Source organism: Capsicum annuum, chromosome 6 (assembly GCF_002878395.1).
Source record: "Capsicum annuum cultivar UCD-10X-F1 chromosome 6, UCD10Xv1.1, whole genome shotgun sequence".
Lineage (NCBI taxonomy): Eukaryota > Viridiplantae > Streptophyta > Magnoliopsida > Solanales > Solanaceae > Capsicum > Capsicum annuum.
In genome coordinates, this window is record NC_061116.1 from 6,053,136 (window position 1) to 6,072,943 (window position 19,808).

The 19,808-nt window shown below is 33.7% G+C and overlaps 1 protein-coding gene across 3 annotated transcripts; it reads right to left on the bottom strand.

The window, feature by feature from the left end:
- Positions 1-4: 4 nt before the first annotated feature.
- Positions 5-7,384, bottom strand: LOC107873585 (probable protein phosphatase 2C 26). 3 transcript variants are annotated; one of them, XM_016720488.2, is made up of 12 exons: positions 7,130-7,358; positions 5,164-5,193; positions 4,138-4,189; positions 3,608-3,687; positions 1,893-1,974; positions 1,665-1,735; positions 1,487-1,563; positions 1,287-1,384; positions 821-944; positions 652-734; positions 499-547; positions 5-411 (listed from the first exon to the last, which is right to left on the bottom strand). In XM_016720488.2, the coding sequence occupies exons 1-12, from the start codon at positions 7,255-7,257 to the stop codon at positions 359-361; spliced, it is 927 nt and encodes a 308-aa protein (XP_016575974.2). In that variant the 5' UTR covers positions 7,258-7,358; the 3' UTR covers positions 5-358. The 3 variants fall into 3 exon arrangements, 2 of the variants coding, with proteins under 2 accessions (XP_016575974.2, XP_016575975.2); XM_016720489.2 differs by lacking the exon at positions 5,164-5,193 and having other exon boundaries at positions 7,130-7,384; XR_001675439.2 differs by lacking the exon at positions 5-411 and having other exon boundaries at positions 498-547; positions 652-729; positions 7,130-7,351.
- Between the last annotated feature and the right edge of the window lie 12,424 nt (positions 7,385-19,808).

The following is a 19,808-nucleotide window of genomic DNA, read 5'->3' on the forward strand; positions in this document are numbered from 1 at the left end:
CATATGGTGATTAAGAGCCTTTCAATAGAGACTGCAAGTGTTTAACAAGTTAGCCAGATTTTCATGGTTGTATTTTGTGAACAATGAAGAATTTAAATCGTCCCAAGTGTCAGACAGAATTTTGTGTCAAATATTGTCTTACGACAGACACCTTGAAATAATGCAATACAGAATAATGATCTGAGTGTCATTTGAAGCTGTTATCTTCTTACCTCATCCTTCAACTCCATAGTTCAAAACACCATCCAATTGCCCAAACATTCAGGAGAGGGGACCCTGCCAAAGTCTTGGTACCAAAGATATATGACTTGTTCATGAGCCTTTTGTTTTCTTTTAGTGGCGTCCAGGCCAAACTTGGTCACGAGTCTTTCACCTTTCCAACAACGACTGTAATATCATCGAGCTTTCCTCCTGTTCAAGGTTACAGAAACCTTGTCAAGCATGTTTATCAAGAAAATAGCAGAAAGATTAGTAGAAAAAGGTTCATGCTAGTCATGCCTGTTAACTTCATTCCAAAAACTTTCTTCCACCAAGGAACTTCAAATCCCTGATTATCAAAGTAATGCTATAAGTAAGCATCATCGTATACCGTGAAAGATAATGCCTTTTGAGGACAATCGATATACATATTGAATCAGACTAAAAATTTACCCTTGCTCTAGCCTCCACTGAATAGGGGGAGTCGAATTTGATATCCACAGAATGGTTGCGTGCCAAATCAGCTAATGCCTTTGCTAACATTGATACCAAAACACTAAGAGCGTCACAGAATTGAGTCATGGTTTCCAAGCAGAACTTAGATTAAGCAGAAAACAAGTACCAGCATTAGAGACATCATCATGTGTGGTCACAATGGAAATGATCTCTTGGTCGAAAATATTATCAAAGAGGCCATCTGAACCCATTATGATTGTGTCTCCTACTTGCAAATCCACTGTGCTTACCTGTGAAAAGAACATACACACAGACGGGACAAAGAGCACGCTTACTCTAGTAGCCAAATACAACATCACAAAATTTATGCAGTGAGGCGGCAGAAAAGACCCCCTAGGACATGCAGGCTTATTGGACAATGAGTAACAAGATTTCTACCGATATCAAAGTGCTTAGTATCCAAGGAGGTCTTGAAAGCTTTTAGTATAAAATTTTGACAGCTGAAAAAAGATTATAAGGTTTCCTCGTGTATTAACCAAATACCAATAATGACATGGAAGCAAAATAGAAGCAAGTCCATTTTACTCGAAAGATATAGTGTAAAATGATTCACCGTATATAACTTTCCATACTATGGCATCAAGGTACGTTTGAGTAACAGCCTCCGAGCTCAACTGGTACGGGCAGTCAAAATAGTGTTCTAGTGGAAATGTGGAGAAAATCATCTGACCTGCACCCAAATAGGCAATAATGACATCAGATGATATTGAACAAGGAGATTTCTGAAAATCAAAGTCGAACAAAAGAAAAATATGAGTTTGTAGTTTTGTACCTTTACGAATGACTCGTAGTCCACAATCCCCAACACTAGCTATCTTCAAAATCCCATTCTCGAATACAGAAACAATTCTATGTGCCAGATAGAAAGCCATATTCAATGATAATAACCAAGTTCCTCAATCTGGATGACTGTTACCAAGAACAATAGCACTGAAGATAAAGGAACCTACACCGTAGCTGAACCAATAGATGATGTAGCAGCATGGGCTCCCTTTATGAGAATCCGAGGATCATAGTTAACCTGCCAAATTTTGTAAACCATGTCTTGCTAAGATTTTATAACAATTGATTAATCTAGGCCGATTACTTAAACCGAAACAAGGTCACTGTTCGTTAATGTGCTGCGACGCATGAAACTAATGTAAAATTAGAAAGGTTTGTCTTCACAACGTTGGTACCTCTGCATTTCCCACCAAAGAAGAAACATTAGACACCAATTCTCTGGAGAACAGTGCAGGATCCACATCCTTTTCAGCCCAACTGCCAAGAACATTTGATGGAATAAAATGTATGTTAGATATTTATGCAACTCTGAGCTGCAAGAATGTAGGATCAACATATTTGTCATTTGGAGAGAACGCCAGTGCAAATTTGTGGTTAATTTAGTTCACCACTTTAACTGATCTAAGAGCTTCAAATTGGTGATTGCTAAGTGTAAGCGACATAACAGTTGGAATCATAACAGTTCCTTATTAGCTGATAAGGTTAGTCCTGAGAGTTTGTTAATATCCTTTCATTGCATAATCCTCTATTGAGAACCTCATCTATGCACTATTTCTCTATATATGTATGTAATTCTGAATTAAAAGATGAAATTCCAATCCACGTAAATATACCACTCAGAAGTTAAATAATGACACAACATGCTCCTCTTCTTCTACTAAAGGATCCGTTACTCCAGTTTAGTAGTAGTTTCGATCTCGAAACAAAAATAAACGGGAATCTGATGGTATCATTTAGAAGATTCAACTGACGCAATACTGTATTTTAATGTTCATGTTATATCATATAGAGCACAGATGATAAGGAACTACTACAGCGAGCACCATCCTAGTAAACATAAGATGAAAGGGACTGAAACGAAAAGGAGAAGGTTGCACTTGTGTATGACATGTTATAGAAGAAACAGAACATTTTAAAACATAGCTTACACCAATCCATGTTTCTGCCAAGTTTACGGCCAAGTTTGAGAAAAGAAGTTGCCTTATCATATCATTTAAATCATTTTTTCTTTTCACTTATTCATGATCACTATGAGGAAGGTGAGCAAGATTTTGCGTGTCGGTGAACTTAAATCAGTTATACGTTTGTTTCCTCGTTAGTTCAGGACTGAGGCATAGATGATTGATAGATCGATTTGATTGTTACGGGACAGTATCACGCTCAATTTTCTTGCCCACCTAAGAGGAGACTTGCAACTTGGCGAGTACGACTTGTAAGTGGAAACTTGTACAATATGTTAATTAAATGTGGCGCAAGCATGTGACTATAGAATTTTCCAAATAGGAGTTCAGAAAATACTTAAGAAAAAAAAAAGTCAGTCTGGTGCACTAAAACTCTCGCTATGCGTAGGGTCCGGTGAAGGGCTCCACCACAAGGGTGTATTGTACGCAACCTTACCTTGCGTTTCTGCCGGAGGCTATTTCCAAGGCCTGAACCCGTGACCTCCTGACCTCTTGGTCACATGGCAGCAACTTTACCAGTAACTCCAAGGCTCCCCTTCAGAGTCCAGAAGTCCTAAACCTCCTAAATCACAGGTAGAAAGAAGTCGAGAACACCAGAACTATACATGTAGCTGTTTCACATCCAACTTTTCTAGTGAGGTAAAAGGCCAGACTAGCATATATACGAAGTTCATACTTTAGTCGTCCCAAACACAAAGACGTGTTCAGAGTAACAAATTTAAAGAATACTATGTTTTTTTTGTATAATACTACAAACCAATTCCTTAAAAGATGTACACATTTAGAAATTACACAAGTCTTCATAGTTAAATATAGTTTTAACATATGTTCACTAAAATTCTGCCAAAGGGTCATTGATAAATAAAACAACATGTTTTTGCAAACTGAGGAAGTCCATCTTCAAAAGAAAATATAATCAAACATCTCACCTGGAAACACCATCAGCAACAACAATCACTTTCCCATTATCACTGCTCACAAAGAATGCATCTTCTCCACCTTTCTCGACCTTCAAAATAGAAATACAACACCGGCAACGGTGGATGTATAGTTAACGAAATACTCTCCATGTTCCACATTTTATACGACTCTTTCCTTTTTCGTATGTTCCAAATAACATGCCCTTATAACTAATAGAAATGTTAAGTGTTATGGCATGTAGACCAGGGGCTGTTGCAGGCTTATATATATATGAGTTCATTAGAAACGAATAGCTTTTGCCCAAACCTTATATATGCTTCAAATCAAGTTACTAGCACCTTATGTCGTTGTCCTAGAATTCAGAACCCATAATAAAGTTCACATCCTTTCGTTTAATACCAAAACATTTAAGATTAATTTTGGTATGTTCCACAAGTCTTTTTTAAAGAAAGCTCCACACCCAATCAAACTTAGCCATATGAAATAAATGAGAAGTAGTGTTACTCATATTTTATCAACAATATGCATTACTACTTACCTTGTTGGGATGTGGAATTAGGTACATTCCAACACTTAATGACATCTCTTGCCTGCAACCAAACAGATGCGGATACACAATAACCATTGGTTCTCCGGGACAATGGATACAACAACAACAACAAATCGAGGGTAATCTCATAGGTAAGGTTCGGGGATGGTAGAGCGTACAAAGACCTTACCCCTACCTTGAGAAGGCAGAGAGTTTGTTTCCGCTAGATCCACGTTTGAATGAAGATTGAAAAAGTGGCAGCACTAACAAGCAAAAACAACAGCAAGAAAATAAGATATTGAGGAGGCTAACAATCTATTTGGATTGTTGTTACATATTGTTTTCATAATGTGTCGTATTCTATGTATTGTATTGTATTATATCATACTGTATTGTTTTAACGAATACCATATTTGGATATATTTTATCGATTTCCATCATCACATAGTGCCACACATTAATAATCATAGTTCGAAAAACAAACTTACAAGAAAAGTAAGGTATAGGGTAGAGCTACTATTAAAGATAGACTAAAGAGTAAAATAGGATTATTAAATACTAAATAAATGCAACATAAAGGGAAAAAAAAGTAACAACGAAATTATACCAAATTGGTCGTTACACAAAATGGGACGTACCTACCGATGGATTTAACGATTTGATACAATAAACAAACATTGTACTTAAACTAACAACACAATACAATAGTTAACAACCATCCAAACAAGCTGTAAAGAATAACAGGTAAACAAAGCAACTAAGATAAAGATACTGTATAATTTCTTTACTACTTGATAATTTGCTCCTTTATTACGTCTTTTTCTAGACTGTTTTTGTCTTGAGCCGGGGGTCTACCAAACCGTCTCTCTACCTCACCTCTGAGGTAGTGGTATGGACTGTGTACACTTTACCCTTCCCCGACCACACTTTTTTAAGATTACACTCGGTATGTTATTGTTGTTGTATTACTTTGTAAGATTACTGGTTAAGCAAACTAAAAATTAAAACTATTGTGAGTTTTTTTTTCTGGTTTACCTAGTAGGAGGAGCAGATGACATCTCTTGCCTGCAAATAAAAAAATGCAGACACACAATAACTATTAGTTCTTTGGGACAATGATAATAATTACAACAATAAAAAATCCAGTGATTAGGGTAATCACGCAGGTGGTGTACGAAAGCGGAGTGTGCACAGGGGCAAATTTATAAGTAAAATTTGAGGCATGTGAACTATTGACACGAAAATGACCATTAAATTTTAATTTCATTTAATAGTCATTTGCTAAAAACTTTATACAACAGTGATACAAATCCGATACATATTTTATACAGATATATAGAAGGGGAGCCTTGAAGTAACTGGTCAAGTTGCTATTATGTGACCCGAAGGTCAAGGATTCAAGACTTGAAAACAGCCTCTGGAAGAAATGCAAGACTGCGTACAATACACCCACAGGTAAAGTTGCTATTATGTGACCCGGAGGTCAAGGGTTCAAGTCTTGAAAATAGCATTCTGCAAGAAATGCAAGACTGCGTACAATACACCCTTGTGGTGGTGTCCTCCGGATCTTGTACATATCGGGAGCTTTAGTGCACGGGGCTGCCCTTTCTTTTATCTTATATAGGTATATATTCTATACAAATACAATTTTAATATGCATCTTATATTCTACGCACATAATATTAAAAAAATGCATATTATATATAATAATGATACAATTTCTATCCCTAAATTCGCTACTCTTTTCCTTTACGAACTGTATCAGCATGATATATGGATTGTATCAGCATGGTATATGAACTGACTGCTCTACGTCCAATGGCTCAAACATGGGCCAATTGTTATCATAACACCCATGCTACAACAAGTCTAAATGTTGCACATAGTTAAATGCTGAGTTATTTACCTAGAAGAGTAGTGGTGAACTTATAGCATAAATAATAGGAAAGGTGAATTCATGTTCTAGTAAAACTAGTTGTTTTTATGTATATCTACTGTGTTTTAAAATTGGTTGTATTATATCGAACTATGGTCAAAGTTGCTACGATACACTCCAACCAACTTCATAGGCTTCTATTACCCCCTCCCTCGAACTCAATTTTAGTACATTTATGTCAACCTTTTGTGCTGACGTGGCACCTTTATTATATCAAATGAGGTCCACGTCAGCTAAAAAGGTTGACAAAAAGTGTCACGTCAGCTAAAAAATATGACAAAAATACGTTAAACATTTTGTTCATGAGGTAATAGAACTCTCGTAAAGTTAGAGTGCGTTGTAGCAAATTTGATCATAGTTCAGGAATACTAGATGCTTTACTCTATAATATTATGTGTTGGTTGCTATGCTAGTATATTAATGGTAAAATATTAAAGATAAGTGTTCAGTATCCTCCCGAACTATGATCAAAGTTGCTACGACACACTCCAACTAACTTCACAGGGTTCTATTACCCCCTCTCCCAAACTCAATTTTAGCGCATTTTTATCACCTTTTGTGCTGACATGGCATCTTTATTATATAAAATAAGGTCCATGTCAGCTAAAAAGGTTTGTAGCAAATTTGATCATAGTTCAGGAATACTAGATGTTTTACTCTATAATATTATGTGTTGGTTACTATGCTAGTAAATTAATGATATAATATTAAAGATAAGCGTTCAGTATCCTCCCGAACTATGGTCAAAGTTGCTACGATACACTCCAACCAACTTCACAGGGGTCTATTACCCCTCTCCCAAACTCGATTTTAGCGCATTTCTGTCGCCCTTTTGTACCGACATAACACTTTTATTATATAAAATAAGGTCTACGTCAAAGGTCCCACGTAGCTAAAAAGATTGACAAAAATACGCTAAAATTTAGTTCGGGGTAATAGAACTCTCGTAAAGTTGGAGTGTATTATAACAAATTTAGTCATAATTCAAGATGTACTAGATGTTTTACTTTAGAATACTAGTATTATGTGGTGGTTACTATGCTAGTTGAATGTTGAATTATTTACCTAGTAGGAGTCGCAGAATCTGATGGAGAACAACGAAGTTTCCTCTTTGAGCTAATATTTTGGGGATAAGTTGAATAGAGAAAGTGTTGATGAGGAGAAACTGAGGGCTTGAAAATGGAAATCGCCATGTTTTTTTTTTTCCCTCTACAGAGTACAGTATTGGCTAACTGTTAAAATGAAAATAGGATTTCTTTTGGGGGATATGGGTATGTCATTTGGCCACGTTTGGCTCATTAGGATTTTGCATTTCTATCTGCACCAAATATACTCTCTTCGCCTCATTTTATGTGTGGTCATTTTTTTTTCTTATTTGATAATTATTTAATGATCCCAATTTATCCTTAGTATGTCTTACTTATTAAGAAAAGACAACTAAAAAGTAAATATTAAAATAATTTTAAGAGGAGCAATTTTTTTAACTTTACAAAGTCATCACTTATTTCTTATACTTTGTACTCAGTCAAATAACGACACATAAAATAAGACGGAGGAAGTATCATTTATCATCAGAGGCAAGACTTAAGTTAAAAAATGAGATGTTTCGACAACTATTAAATTCGATACAAAATAAATATAAATATAAATATAAATATATAAAATTAATATAAAATGAAAAAAAGTCTCCATGAAATCAATAAGTGGGGCTTTAATTTTGAGTGGAACCGGAAAGCGTTGGATGTTAATATGTGTGTTTAAGGATTGAATTTATTCTTATTGACATACTTTAGGGTCTGATCTCAAAGTATGATGGAGGTATGTTTAGTCAATTTTTCAACATAGAGGGATAAATCTGGCCCTAAAATATAACAACGAGGATAAATTTACTGAAATTTTAACAAAAAAAGTACTTAAAAGCATTTTTTTATCAAACACACTAATAACTTTTTTTTCAGTTTCAACACTTTTATCCAAACACATAACTGCTTATTTTTAAAATAAGTTCAGTACTTTCAAAAGTACCTTTTAAAAGTCATTTTTTTTCAACTTATCCAAACTGGCTCTTAATCCTAAGTATGACTAAGAATACATTTAGCCAATTTTAAAATTAGAGAAGCAAATTTGACCTTTTTCTAGCTGTGTAATGTGTTACAATTCGACGGAATCCATTCATGACCCCCAAGTTGCCACCAACTTTCACTTAACACACTTTGACCGAGACTTGTTCATTCTATTTTTCTTTATACATAATATTTAAAGGGCAAAATTTAGAAATAGCATACTTAATTCCTTAATTATATGTTTCATAGCAATACTTTCATAATTATATAATATAACAAAATATATTTTATATTTTTGTAAACTGTTGTTATAAAAATATAAATACAACTGTTTTTACTGTCCATAATTAATTGATTTTACTATGGTAATATTTCCTTAAATTAACTGTTAAAGATTACAATTTCATTAAAAGCTCATCAATCATGCCTTTTTCGTTTTATGCTAACAACCCTATTCAATTTCAAAAAACAGTTTCATAAAACGTGATCCTGCATAAAAAAAAATTTAAATGAAGTTGAATCTACAATTTATCCCTAATCGAATGATCAAATTCAGTTGTATTTGTTGTTGTTTGAAATCAGTTTGACCAATCACTTTCTTTTACTTCAACGATCAACTTTATCTTCTTCTGAATAAAATTTCGAAATTCAACTTTCAGTTGAAAGTTCATGCTTAACTGTTGTTGAAGGTATTAAATTTTTTTTTTTTTTTTGTGATTCTAATTTATTTTCGGAAGTTTCTTTTTTTTGTTATTTTGATAGTTTTTTCTATTAATCTAATTGTGATGCTCTGTTCAAATTTTTCACGTCGTCATAAAATCGTTTATGAATATATTCTAAACAAATTGTGACTTAAAGTATATGCAATTGTAATTTGAACTCCTAGAACAAAAAAGATCAAATTCAGATTTTCAAACTGATCAAATTCTATTTTTTTGTATTTTTTCTTGTCAGAATTTGAGAGTATAACTGTATATATGAAAAGAGCTTTTATATATAATTTAGGCACAATACATAAATATAACCCTAAACTTGACACCAAATTATAACTTTGACCTTAAACTTTGACAGTGCACAAATATGACCTTTAACTATTCAAAACTGCACAAATATGATCTTTAACTATTCAAAACTGCACAAATATGACCTTTAAATGATTTTTCACTATTATTTTCGGCTCAAAGATGAAAATGACATCTAATTTCTTTTGTCATTGTGGAAAAAGAGAACGATTGAAGATTTATTAATTAGATGTGTCAGTCTCTTACGAAAAAATAGCGCGAGTATGTATATATATTATAAAGCAGAGGACGAATTTATGTTATATAATATATCTAAATATAATTTATTTAAATATTAAATTAAAGATGAAACTATACTAATAATAATAAAAAAATATAGTTTTAATAAAACGTTATTAAATTAATGTTATTAAGGACAGTAGTACTAGTATATTAAATTAACGTTATTATAATGTTATTAAATTAACGTTATCAAAATGTTATTAAATTAACGCAGGGGCGAACCTACGTGGTTTTCATTGGGTTCACCCGAACCCCCTCGGTAAAAAAATTACGTTGTATATATAAGGTAGAAAATCTATATTTATGTACGTATATTAATGTTGAACCACATGAAACAAGATACTTAGATAGCCCAGTGGTGTTATTTGCTCTTCTTGGGCGCTTCCTTCAGCCTACTGCACGAGTTCGATCCCTGCTAGTGACTTTTTTTTTAATAAAAAAAAAGCTAGGTGCTGCTGCTGTATAAATAAATAAAATAATAATAATAATAATAATAATAATAATAACAATAATAATAAAAACGACGCCGTTTTAACACAAAAAATAAAACTTTGACAGTGCACAAATATGACCTTTAACTATTTAAAACTGCACAAATATGACCTCCCTCCATGTTAGCCCTTTTAATGACGTGGCACCATGTGATTGGATGATCTTTCCACATAGACGCGAGTGAAATTTACGTAAGGGGGTTGCAAAATCAGAGGTCATATTTGTTCAGGTTTTGAATAGTTAAAGGTCCTATTTGTGCACTATCAAAGTTTAAGGTCAAAGTTATAATTTGATGTCAAGTTTAGGGTCATATTTATGTATTATGCCTATAATTTAGTTGTGTTCGAATCTGAAAGTTCTGTATTCGACTGTATTTAACGTTGAACACATACTTTGTCATTGTAGTTAGACTGGAATAAATGTATTTTTTAGTGTTGTTGTTGAGTGCTATGAACTGATAGAACAAAAAACTGATAGACATCAGTTTTATCAAGCTGATGAAATTCTATTTTTTTTTTGAAGTTTTGCTTGACGAAATTCGAGCTGCTAAAAACTTTTGTTGTGTTTGCTTTTTAAGTTTAACAAATGTTGTGTTAATATATTTTCGATTATAGTTGTTGGCTGTGTAACTTACTTTACGTTTATAACTGAAATAATGTATTTTAATTTTTCTTTTGAAAAGTATTTGTTGTAACAATTAAAATCTTACAAATATGTATATTTGTGAATTTGAGGTTCAATCAGTTGGAAATGGGAAGCATAATACTAGTTCTCGTGAAGCATTCTGAAAGGTGAACGTATGAAAAAAACTACGAAGAGTACGTCACTGATGCTATACTATTGAGCACAACAACATTATTCAATGAGCTGCAAGATGTTTTGGCATCACACTTAAATGTGAACTTAACCAGCAAACGTATTCTAGTAGAATATCAAATCACTGGTAATGCAGGGCAAATACCAATACAAAACGATATGGTTTTGAAGGTGTTTATTTTACAGAAAAAAGAGATACAAGACATGAATTGTCTTCCTTTATATGTAAGTATTTTGGAGAAAGTTGTAGGGAGCAGCTTTGCAAGTTCATCTGTGTACACTGTTGAAAGAAGAGACGACGTTAACAATATGCAAACAGTGTTAAATACATCTAATGAAAGATCTTTGGTGGCTTCTGAAAATACAACAGCCTTAGATGTATTTGAGATGGATATGATTCAGGTGATTATATCAGACCCACATCACAAACATATTGAGGAAGACCAGGTTTACTTGACGAAAAAGATTTTTAAGTCGGTCATAAAGTATTATACAATTAGGGAGAAATTTCAAACGCGAAGTGAAAGGTCAAGTAAGAAATGGTACGTACATTCTAAGCTATTTTCTTCATATTTAAAATGATTTTGGATATGTATTTTGATAGTGTTAAAATATCTTAGATGCAGTTATACATTGGTTTGCAAATTAGGGAACTGTGATTTTTTATATCGTGCATCTGGTATGGGAGATTCTGGTATGTTTAGAATAAGAGAATTCATAGCTCAACATACTTGCCCGATGAAGGACAAGGTCTATCCAAAGGTACATGCTACTAGTATGTTGATAGGTGGTATTGTTAAACAAAAATTCAAAAATCACAAACGAAAATACAGTGTGACCGAAATAAAAAATGACATGAAGAAAGATTTTGGTATGTATTTGACATACACTTAATCTTGAAGGGCCAAGAAAAAAGCGTTAGAAGAGTTGAGGGGTAAGCCATCAGCATTTTATGGGAAATTACCATCCTACTTATAGATGTTGAACAATACCTATCCCGAGTCACATAGAAGAATGAAGAAGACGGATGAGAATCAGTTCTTGTATGTATTTATAACTCTTCATGCATTCATTAAAGGAATCGATTATTGTAGACCTGTCATAGTTGTTGATGGTAGCCATCTGAGAGAAATGTATACTGGGACATTTGTAACTGCATGTACGATGGATGGAGCAGGTAAGTATCATTTTATTTTATATTTACATTGTACACCTGGTCATATGTTTATATGCATTTATGCATATACCTTGATAATACAAATTTGTTTCTGATAAATACACATCTATATAAAAATACATATATTTTCCAAGTTTCATGAATGAAAACATGTATAACTGATAATGTTTGTTTGTGATGTACATTGACATGTTAGTATATGTAATTGATACTATTTCTTTGGTAAAATATACGGTTTTTTGGATCTGTATTTTTAAGAAATATATATGCAGTTACTATATATATTTATATCTGAATGTCTAAAATGTATTTATAAATACAAGTCATATATTCCCTTTGGAATATGGTGTGCTTGATTCTGAAAATGATGCATCTTGGACTTGGTTCTTTGAGAATCTAAAAGAAGCATACGGAGAAAGATAAAATATGTATGTTGTATCTGATCTGAATTCAAGCATCATAAAGGTTGTTGGTGATGTGTACAATGATGTTCCGCATTATACATGTATGTGGCATCTATGGGGGAGTGTGAAAAAACTTTACAGAGTCACATGATGCATTATCGGAGATCTTTTATACAATTACCAAAGCATATTCAAAGTCAAAATTCCACATGTTAATGGAAAAGGTTGCAGCAGTTGATATTAGGGTGAAGAAATATTTGGAATTGGCTGGTTACGATAAGTGGGCTCGGTCCTATGCAACAGTTCACTGAGGATGGACTATGACTTCAAACATTGCAGAGTCAATAAATGGAGTACTTGTATCAACTAGAGAATTGCTACTTTATGATTTTCTTGAGGAAGTTCGATTGCTGTTTGCAAAATGGAATTGCGAAAATAGGCAGGAGGCTTCACATTCATTCACAACACTCATTGAAAAATTTAATGACATACTCAAAGAGAACGAGGGTTTGTATACTCGTATGATGGTATGATCTTTTAGATTTGTGGAATTTATAATTATGAAAACATAAGTAAGAGAATTACTTCCACTCAGTTCTAAATTAATGAAAAACATATACAACATTAACAAAAAGAACATTAAAAAACATATTATGTATTCTGCATATGTATTTTTTGTATTGAAAATCTTAACTCTGCATATGTATTTAGAAGCTCAATAAATATGATGTATTCTGCATATGTATTTTTAATGCAAAATCTGAACACTGCATATGCATTAATGTCTATAAATATATTAAAAAATATTTGTATTAATAAATTGAAATATTTTTGTAATTTGTTTGTATTAAATACATATGTAAATGTCTACTGGTGTAGAAAAAATATATATGTTTGTGTGGTTACAGCATATCAGAAAATATGATTTGCATCATTTTGTAGCAATGCATTTACATATTTCTTTTATATTTTTTTATATCAGGTTGTACCAGCCATAGAATATATGTACGTGGTGCACGACAAATAAAAGCACTTCATCGTTTGCCTCAAGGAAAGAACGTGCTCATGTAATGCATTTTAATTCGATGAGATATCATGTGCACATGCTTGTACAGTGTTGGACAACAAGAATTTTCAGAAGGGGTCATATTGTTGTGATTTTTATAGGCTGTAATACCCCGCATGTTTCGCATCCTGTGATTCATACTTAAGTACATGACTTACAATAAATATCCTAGTGATAGGATAGCTTATGATCCATTAAGCATGTTCATATGAGTCACTTAAGGTAATACAAGGTAAGAGTTTTTGAATCCATCAAGTTTTAGTGTTCGATTTTGCAAGGGTCATCTTTGAATGAGTATAACTCGATGTTAATGTGGTATTTTGGCTGATTTAGACCCACCAAATTGTAGAAAATCGAATTAGCTTTCCAACGATGCCAATTTCGCCTTAATCCAATACTCGAGAGAAAATTTATGCCCATTTTCGTGAGAGACAGTAAGCATAGGCGATTGGTTGGGCGCCGCCCAACCCAAGCATAGGCGATCACTTGGGCGCCACCTAAGTAAATTTTAGGTGTCAAAAACACTTCGTCTTAAGTTATTTTAAAGGTAATTAAGTCTTTAAATACTCCTTACACGTCCCTAAACTTAACCCTACGAAATATATATCTTCTAAACATACTGCAACCCTATTTTCATCTCAAAGCTCATCATCCAAGAGCACTAAAGGAGAAAAACAACTAGGGTTGCATAATTAAGCTTGAAGATCCGATTTCAAGAAAATTCCTCCGTCAATCATCAATAATCTTCCTTCTAAGGTATGCGTAGTGTTCATCCACGGATTCCTTTCGTCCGTGGAGTTCAAGAATCAATCTTTAAAATACAAAAGCATGGTTGATTGTTGTGATATGATCATACCCATGTTGATGCTTGTTTGTTTTCCTCTTTTTCATTATAAAGTATGATTTCTATATTGTTGGGTGTTGATGATCATGTTGTTGATATTGGGTGATTCCCAAGATGGAATTTTTATATGTTTTTGTGAATTCATGATATCATATGAGTTGGAAACATATAAATTTGGTTGTTCATGATGTATAATTTGATGAATTCACCTATTCTTAAGAAGTGCATGTAAGGTGTTTGATAAAATGCCTAAGGAACTAGAAATCATGTAATATAGCTAAATTGTGACTAAGTGAAGGATTCATGATATGCCCTTACGTTCCAACGACTTCTATGTTGATAATGTGCCTTGTAAATGTTGTTGGAATACTCATGAACTATTCTTATGAGATTATGCTATGTTTACTTGCAAATCCTACTTATGAACAAGATGTATGATAACCATACAATTCACATGAACTTCCATGCTATTAGTATGTGTTGCCAATATGATTATGCAACGAACATGATATTAAGATTGTTCAAGTACTTCCATGTGATATGAAATCATTTCCATACAATACATTGTTGATAACCATGCATAGTATGAGATCCCTACTTATGATATTGTAAATTATGGACTCTACTCTTATGATCTAGTCAGTCATGTGTGTCAGTTTCCTTCCATCGAGTCCTGGGGGTACTTGTACCCGAAAACTATAGTTGTGTGCCTAGATCCATGTCATGTTTCACGATATCCGAACTCAAGCTATGATTCCATAGACTTCAGTCAGTAATGTGACTCAGGAAAACCTCATATTCTTAGTTAGTTGTCAGATATCAGTAACATTCCGCCATTCAATGGAATTCAGTAAGATTAAGCCATGCACAGTCAGTTATTCATGTCCAGTCCCTCCAGATGGGAGTATAGGTTAGCACTGAGTGAACCCAAGGATGGGAACTCACTCGCCAGTTCAGGGTGTGATTCTTAGTAGCAATCCTTGTGTTCCAGAACAACGTAGCCAACGTAGGTTGAGACATCTTAACCCGTCAGCTTAGGGTTGATGAGGTGGCTTAACCCGTCAATTTAGGGTTCCCACTATTCTCATTGAGTACCCGCCAGATAAGGGTCACTCACAGGCTGTCCTTACCCGTGGCACGGTATTGACACCCCTCCAGTCAGGGCAGAGATTGAACCCCAGCTTAGCCATAACGGCATACATGGGGCATGTTGGTTAAACACTACTTCCCACAGTTTCAGTATCATTCTCAGTGAAATAACTCAGGACGTTCTTCAGATTTCAGCATATACAGGACTGTCAGATATAGTCGTCCATGTTATCAGTTTCAGTATCAGTCTCAGTAAAAGAACTAAGGGCGTTCTTCAGATTTTAGTATATAGAGGACTGTCAGATATAGTCATCCATGTTATCAGTTTTAGTATCAGTCAGGATAGTTATAAGCAAACCATGTATTAGCTTACAAGTCATGCTATCACGTATCCATAGTCCCAGTTTCTATATATGTGTGTTTGTACTCCTACGTTCATATTAGTCTGTCAGTGTTGTTCATGCATGAAACCCTTTATGTTCAGCCTACCTTCCTCGTATACTCAGTACTCCAGTTGTACTGACGCATTTGCGCTATGGTTCTTTCTTTTCGTGTTACACCATAGGTTCTGAGACACGAGCTCCAACCCAGCAGTAGCGGTAGCATTCCAGTCGCAGAGACACAGTGAGTCCTCATTGATTCGAGGACAATATGATTTGATTGATTTATTTATTCTTCAGTTCAGTTTTACGGAGTTAGCTGGAGACATGTTCCTTCAACTCCTTATTCAGACAGTTTAGAGGCTTTCAGATTTACTTTCAGATTTACATTTAGATTTAGTTATTTTGGGTATTTTCGCCCACATGATTGTATTCAGTTGAACCTTATGGCCTTACAGTTCCATGTATTTCGTATCATTATATTATGATTTGCAGTATACAGGTATAGATATCAGTCATGGGTTAGCTTGTGGTCCCTCAGGGTCATGAGTACCGTGTAGCATTCCGGTTCAGCAAATCGGGGTGTTACATAAGACCAAAACTGTGTTGAAGACATATGATGTTCCAATCTATACTTTACCATACAAAGATGACTGGATAATTTGTAACGACCCATTTCCAATCTATCCTTTACTAAATTATTCATAATAAATTCATTCCTCAATATTAATTTGGGTCCAAATTAGCCAATATTTTATTTATTGTGTCACCTTAAACTTTTTGACGAAGATTTTAGCCTTTAGATGTTTCTAGATAGACTCAATACCAGTGAATTTAATTATTTATAAGTGATAATATTAATACTTTATTTTGAAATTTCTTTAGATGTGAATTAAGGTTGTACAATATCTGTAACACAAAGTTAAGTATAAAACTTTCTTTTCGATACAGTTTTGATATGGGTTTCTATTAGGGACAACTTTAAATGATCATATCTCTTAGAATATAAGGATTTAAGAAACCTATAACATATCAAATTAAAGATCGCTGAGTCTTCTTTTCAACACAACAAACCGTTCCTCAATCCGAATTCAGAGTAAAAAGTTATGACTGTTTTACGGAGCACTGTCGGGGTTGAAACGGGATTTCGCTGTAGCGAAAATTTTGATTGAATTTAAATAACTCCAGCCGTTTTTTAGGTCTAAAACCCCCGAATTTCATTCTCCAACCCTAAGAGGTAATTTCTTAAAGCTTAAGGTGAAATTCCTTCATTGAGGTAAGTTTGTTTCATTATTTTTTTCGTCTTTTAATCCTTTAACATCTTACAATCCCTAGAAAGACCTCCAATGGTGGGATCGTTTTGGAAAATACTCATGGGTGGTTTTAATATGTCATAGATCTGATTCTATACTATAAATTAAAGATTCCTAACATGGATTTCATAAACTAGATTATGAATTTTGATGGTTAGGAACTTTGAATTTCGTAAAGATGAGACCTTTAGCATAAAAACTCCATTAATGGAGATGAGTTATGCTTGAAAGAGCTAATTAATGACTAACTGACATTGGGGAATGATATAGACCTTGAATTAATGATAGAATTAGTGAGTTTGAATTCCCAAGTTATTTGTTTGAAGAGTAATTGTTTAATTACTCTTATAATTGCTTGATTTTTAGATGGTTGATTATTCCAAGGCATGAACAAAAAGAAATATCATTATTATTGCGGCTTGCTTCATTCAAAACCTTGGCGTTCAGGTAGGCTAGGTTTAATGAGTAAAAGATTATGTTATTTTATATTTTCATAATTTAGAATTGATGGGAGAAAGCATGTCTAGGTCTGCGGGCATGGAGTTGAGGTGGGTAAAGACACGAGTACTTAACTTTAATCCCAGAAATTATATTATTGATTGATTATGTGATAATTATAATATTATGTGTTATGTGCCCAAAAAGAGATTGTTGTAAATGTAGTATATGAACATGGTATTCTTTTTAGTTGTTTTAGTGATAAACCTAGTTGAGTTGTAATGGTATTAGGTTGTATATATTGTGCAATAATATGATGAGGAGAATTATGTTAAGATCGAATATTGATGGGCATAGTAATATCTAAGGGATAGATGACTTGAATTAGTGTGATGATTGTATTATGTGAAAAGCGGTAGAGGATAATGATATTTAAGAAGATAATTACATTGTTAATAATTAATGAGTAATTAAGGCTCCAATAGTGACTTGTATACGTAAGAATTAAATAGTAATTTATGTTATGATATTCTTGTTTTGATATTGATAAAAATACTATATCTATTTGATGCCCATGAGAGGCTAAATTGGTGATAATGATGTGGCTTGTTTGAAAATGATAACTCCTTAAAGTAATGATATGAATACTTTTTGATTGGTATTCTGACATGCTTGATATTGTTGATATTTGGATTGTTAATGCGTGTATAAAGGATTATTGAAAATTTACTTGATGGAATTATCTTATGACTTTAAATGTACTTGGAAACTTGGTACATTGTATTGTAAGCTATGAGGTTGTGTAAATTTGATATTATAATACTTGTTTATATTGGATCGGGTACCACGCCGGTACGGATATGTATATGTTGGATCGGGTACCACTCCGGTACGGATGTGTATATGTTGGATCGGGTACCACACTGGTATGGATATATATATGTTGGATTGGGTACCATGCCAGTATGGATATGTATATGTTGGATCGGGTACCACACCGGTACGGATATGTATATGCTGGATCAGGTACCACACCGGTACGGATATGTATATGTTGGATCGGGTACCATGTCGATACAGATATGTATATTTTGGATCAGGTACCACGCCGGTATAGATATGTATATGTTAGATTGGGTACTACGCCGGTATGAATATGCATATATTGGATCGGGTACCACGACGGTACGGTACATGAACATAGATTGTTCCCTGCAGGTCATGACTATTTGGACAAAAATAAGTCCCATAGCATGTGTGTACATATTTGTGTTGAGTCTGTAGATGTTTATAGTATGGTTGATACTCATGATGGTTATGTTGCTTGTTTGTGAGCGCTGTTTGATTTATTATCGTTGTATTGTTGATTCATTGGTTATTTGATTATGTGATATGTATTTGAAAAAGTGAAACTTTGTACTTACTTATTTGTTGGTTGACTTGCTTCATTTATACGTATTTTAATCGTAGCTTACCAGAATGACTAGTTATCATTCTTTAATATTATAATAGAGCATTTGGTTGTTAGCCCGAGAGTTTAATATGAGTTGTGTATGATTACGGGTTTGTTCCTGTGAATATGAGTAATGAAAAAGATAAGGTGAATAAAGAGGAATAGTGAGGTAAGATAAGGTGAATAAAGAGGAATAGTGATGTATTAGCATTGAATTGTGGTTGATGGTGTGAACTAATGAGGCTAGAGTATGTTAGTAGCGAATAAAATATTGATGGAGTTGAAAGAGTAGTTGGATGTTGTAACTTATATAGGTAAAGTAATAATATTATTACAACCTTAGTTGAATTATATTCCATTAAAGATGTCATGATTTACTTTTCTTAATTTTATTTTATGATTATATGGACTAATACGGTCGGCTGATGATGCCTACCGGTATGTGTGGTTGTACTTATCCTACTCTTTTACATTTCTTTTTGGGGTGTAGACTGGATGCAGGTTAGTTTGCAGTTACTAGATGGATGACGATATTCAGCTCTAACTTCTGCACTTTCTCCTGGCAGATGTTAGAGTCCTTGTAATATTTATTTTACTGTCAGTCTATGTTGTAATAGGTAGCTCTTGTACATATCTGGCCAAGTCCTAGGAGAGTGAAGGACATTTGTAAGAAGTTTTTGAAGAAATTAATTTAGTAGTATTTAATTTATTTATTATATTTATTCCAGTATTTTCTTAAAAACAGAAGTCTTCCGCATTTTTTTAGTTAGGTAAGAAGGGTTCTCCTAGCTACTTAGAATAACTTAGGTGCCCACACAATTTGTTAATCTGAGTTGTGACATAATTTCAACTATCATACTTGGTGAAATAGTACTGCCTCCGAAGTACAAACGCCCTCCAAGAAG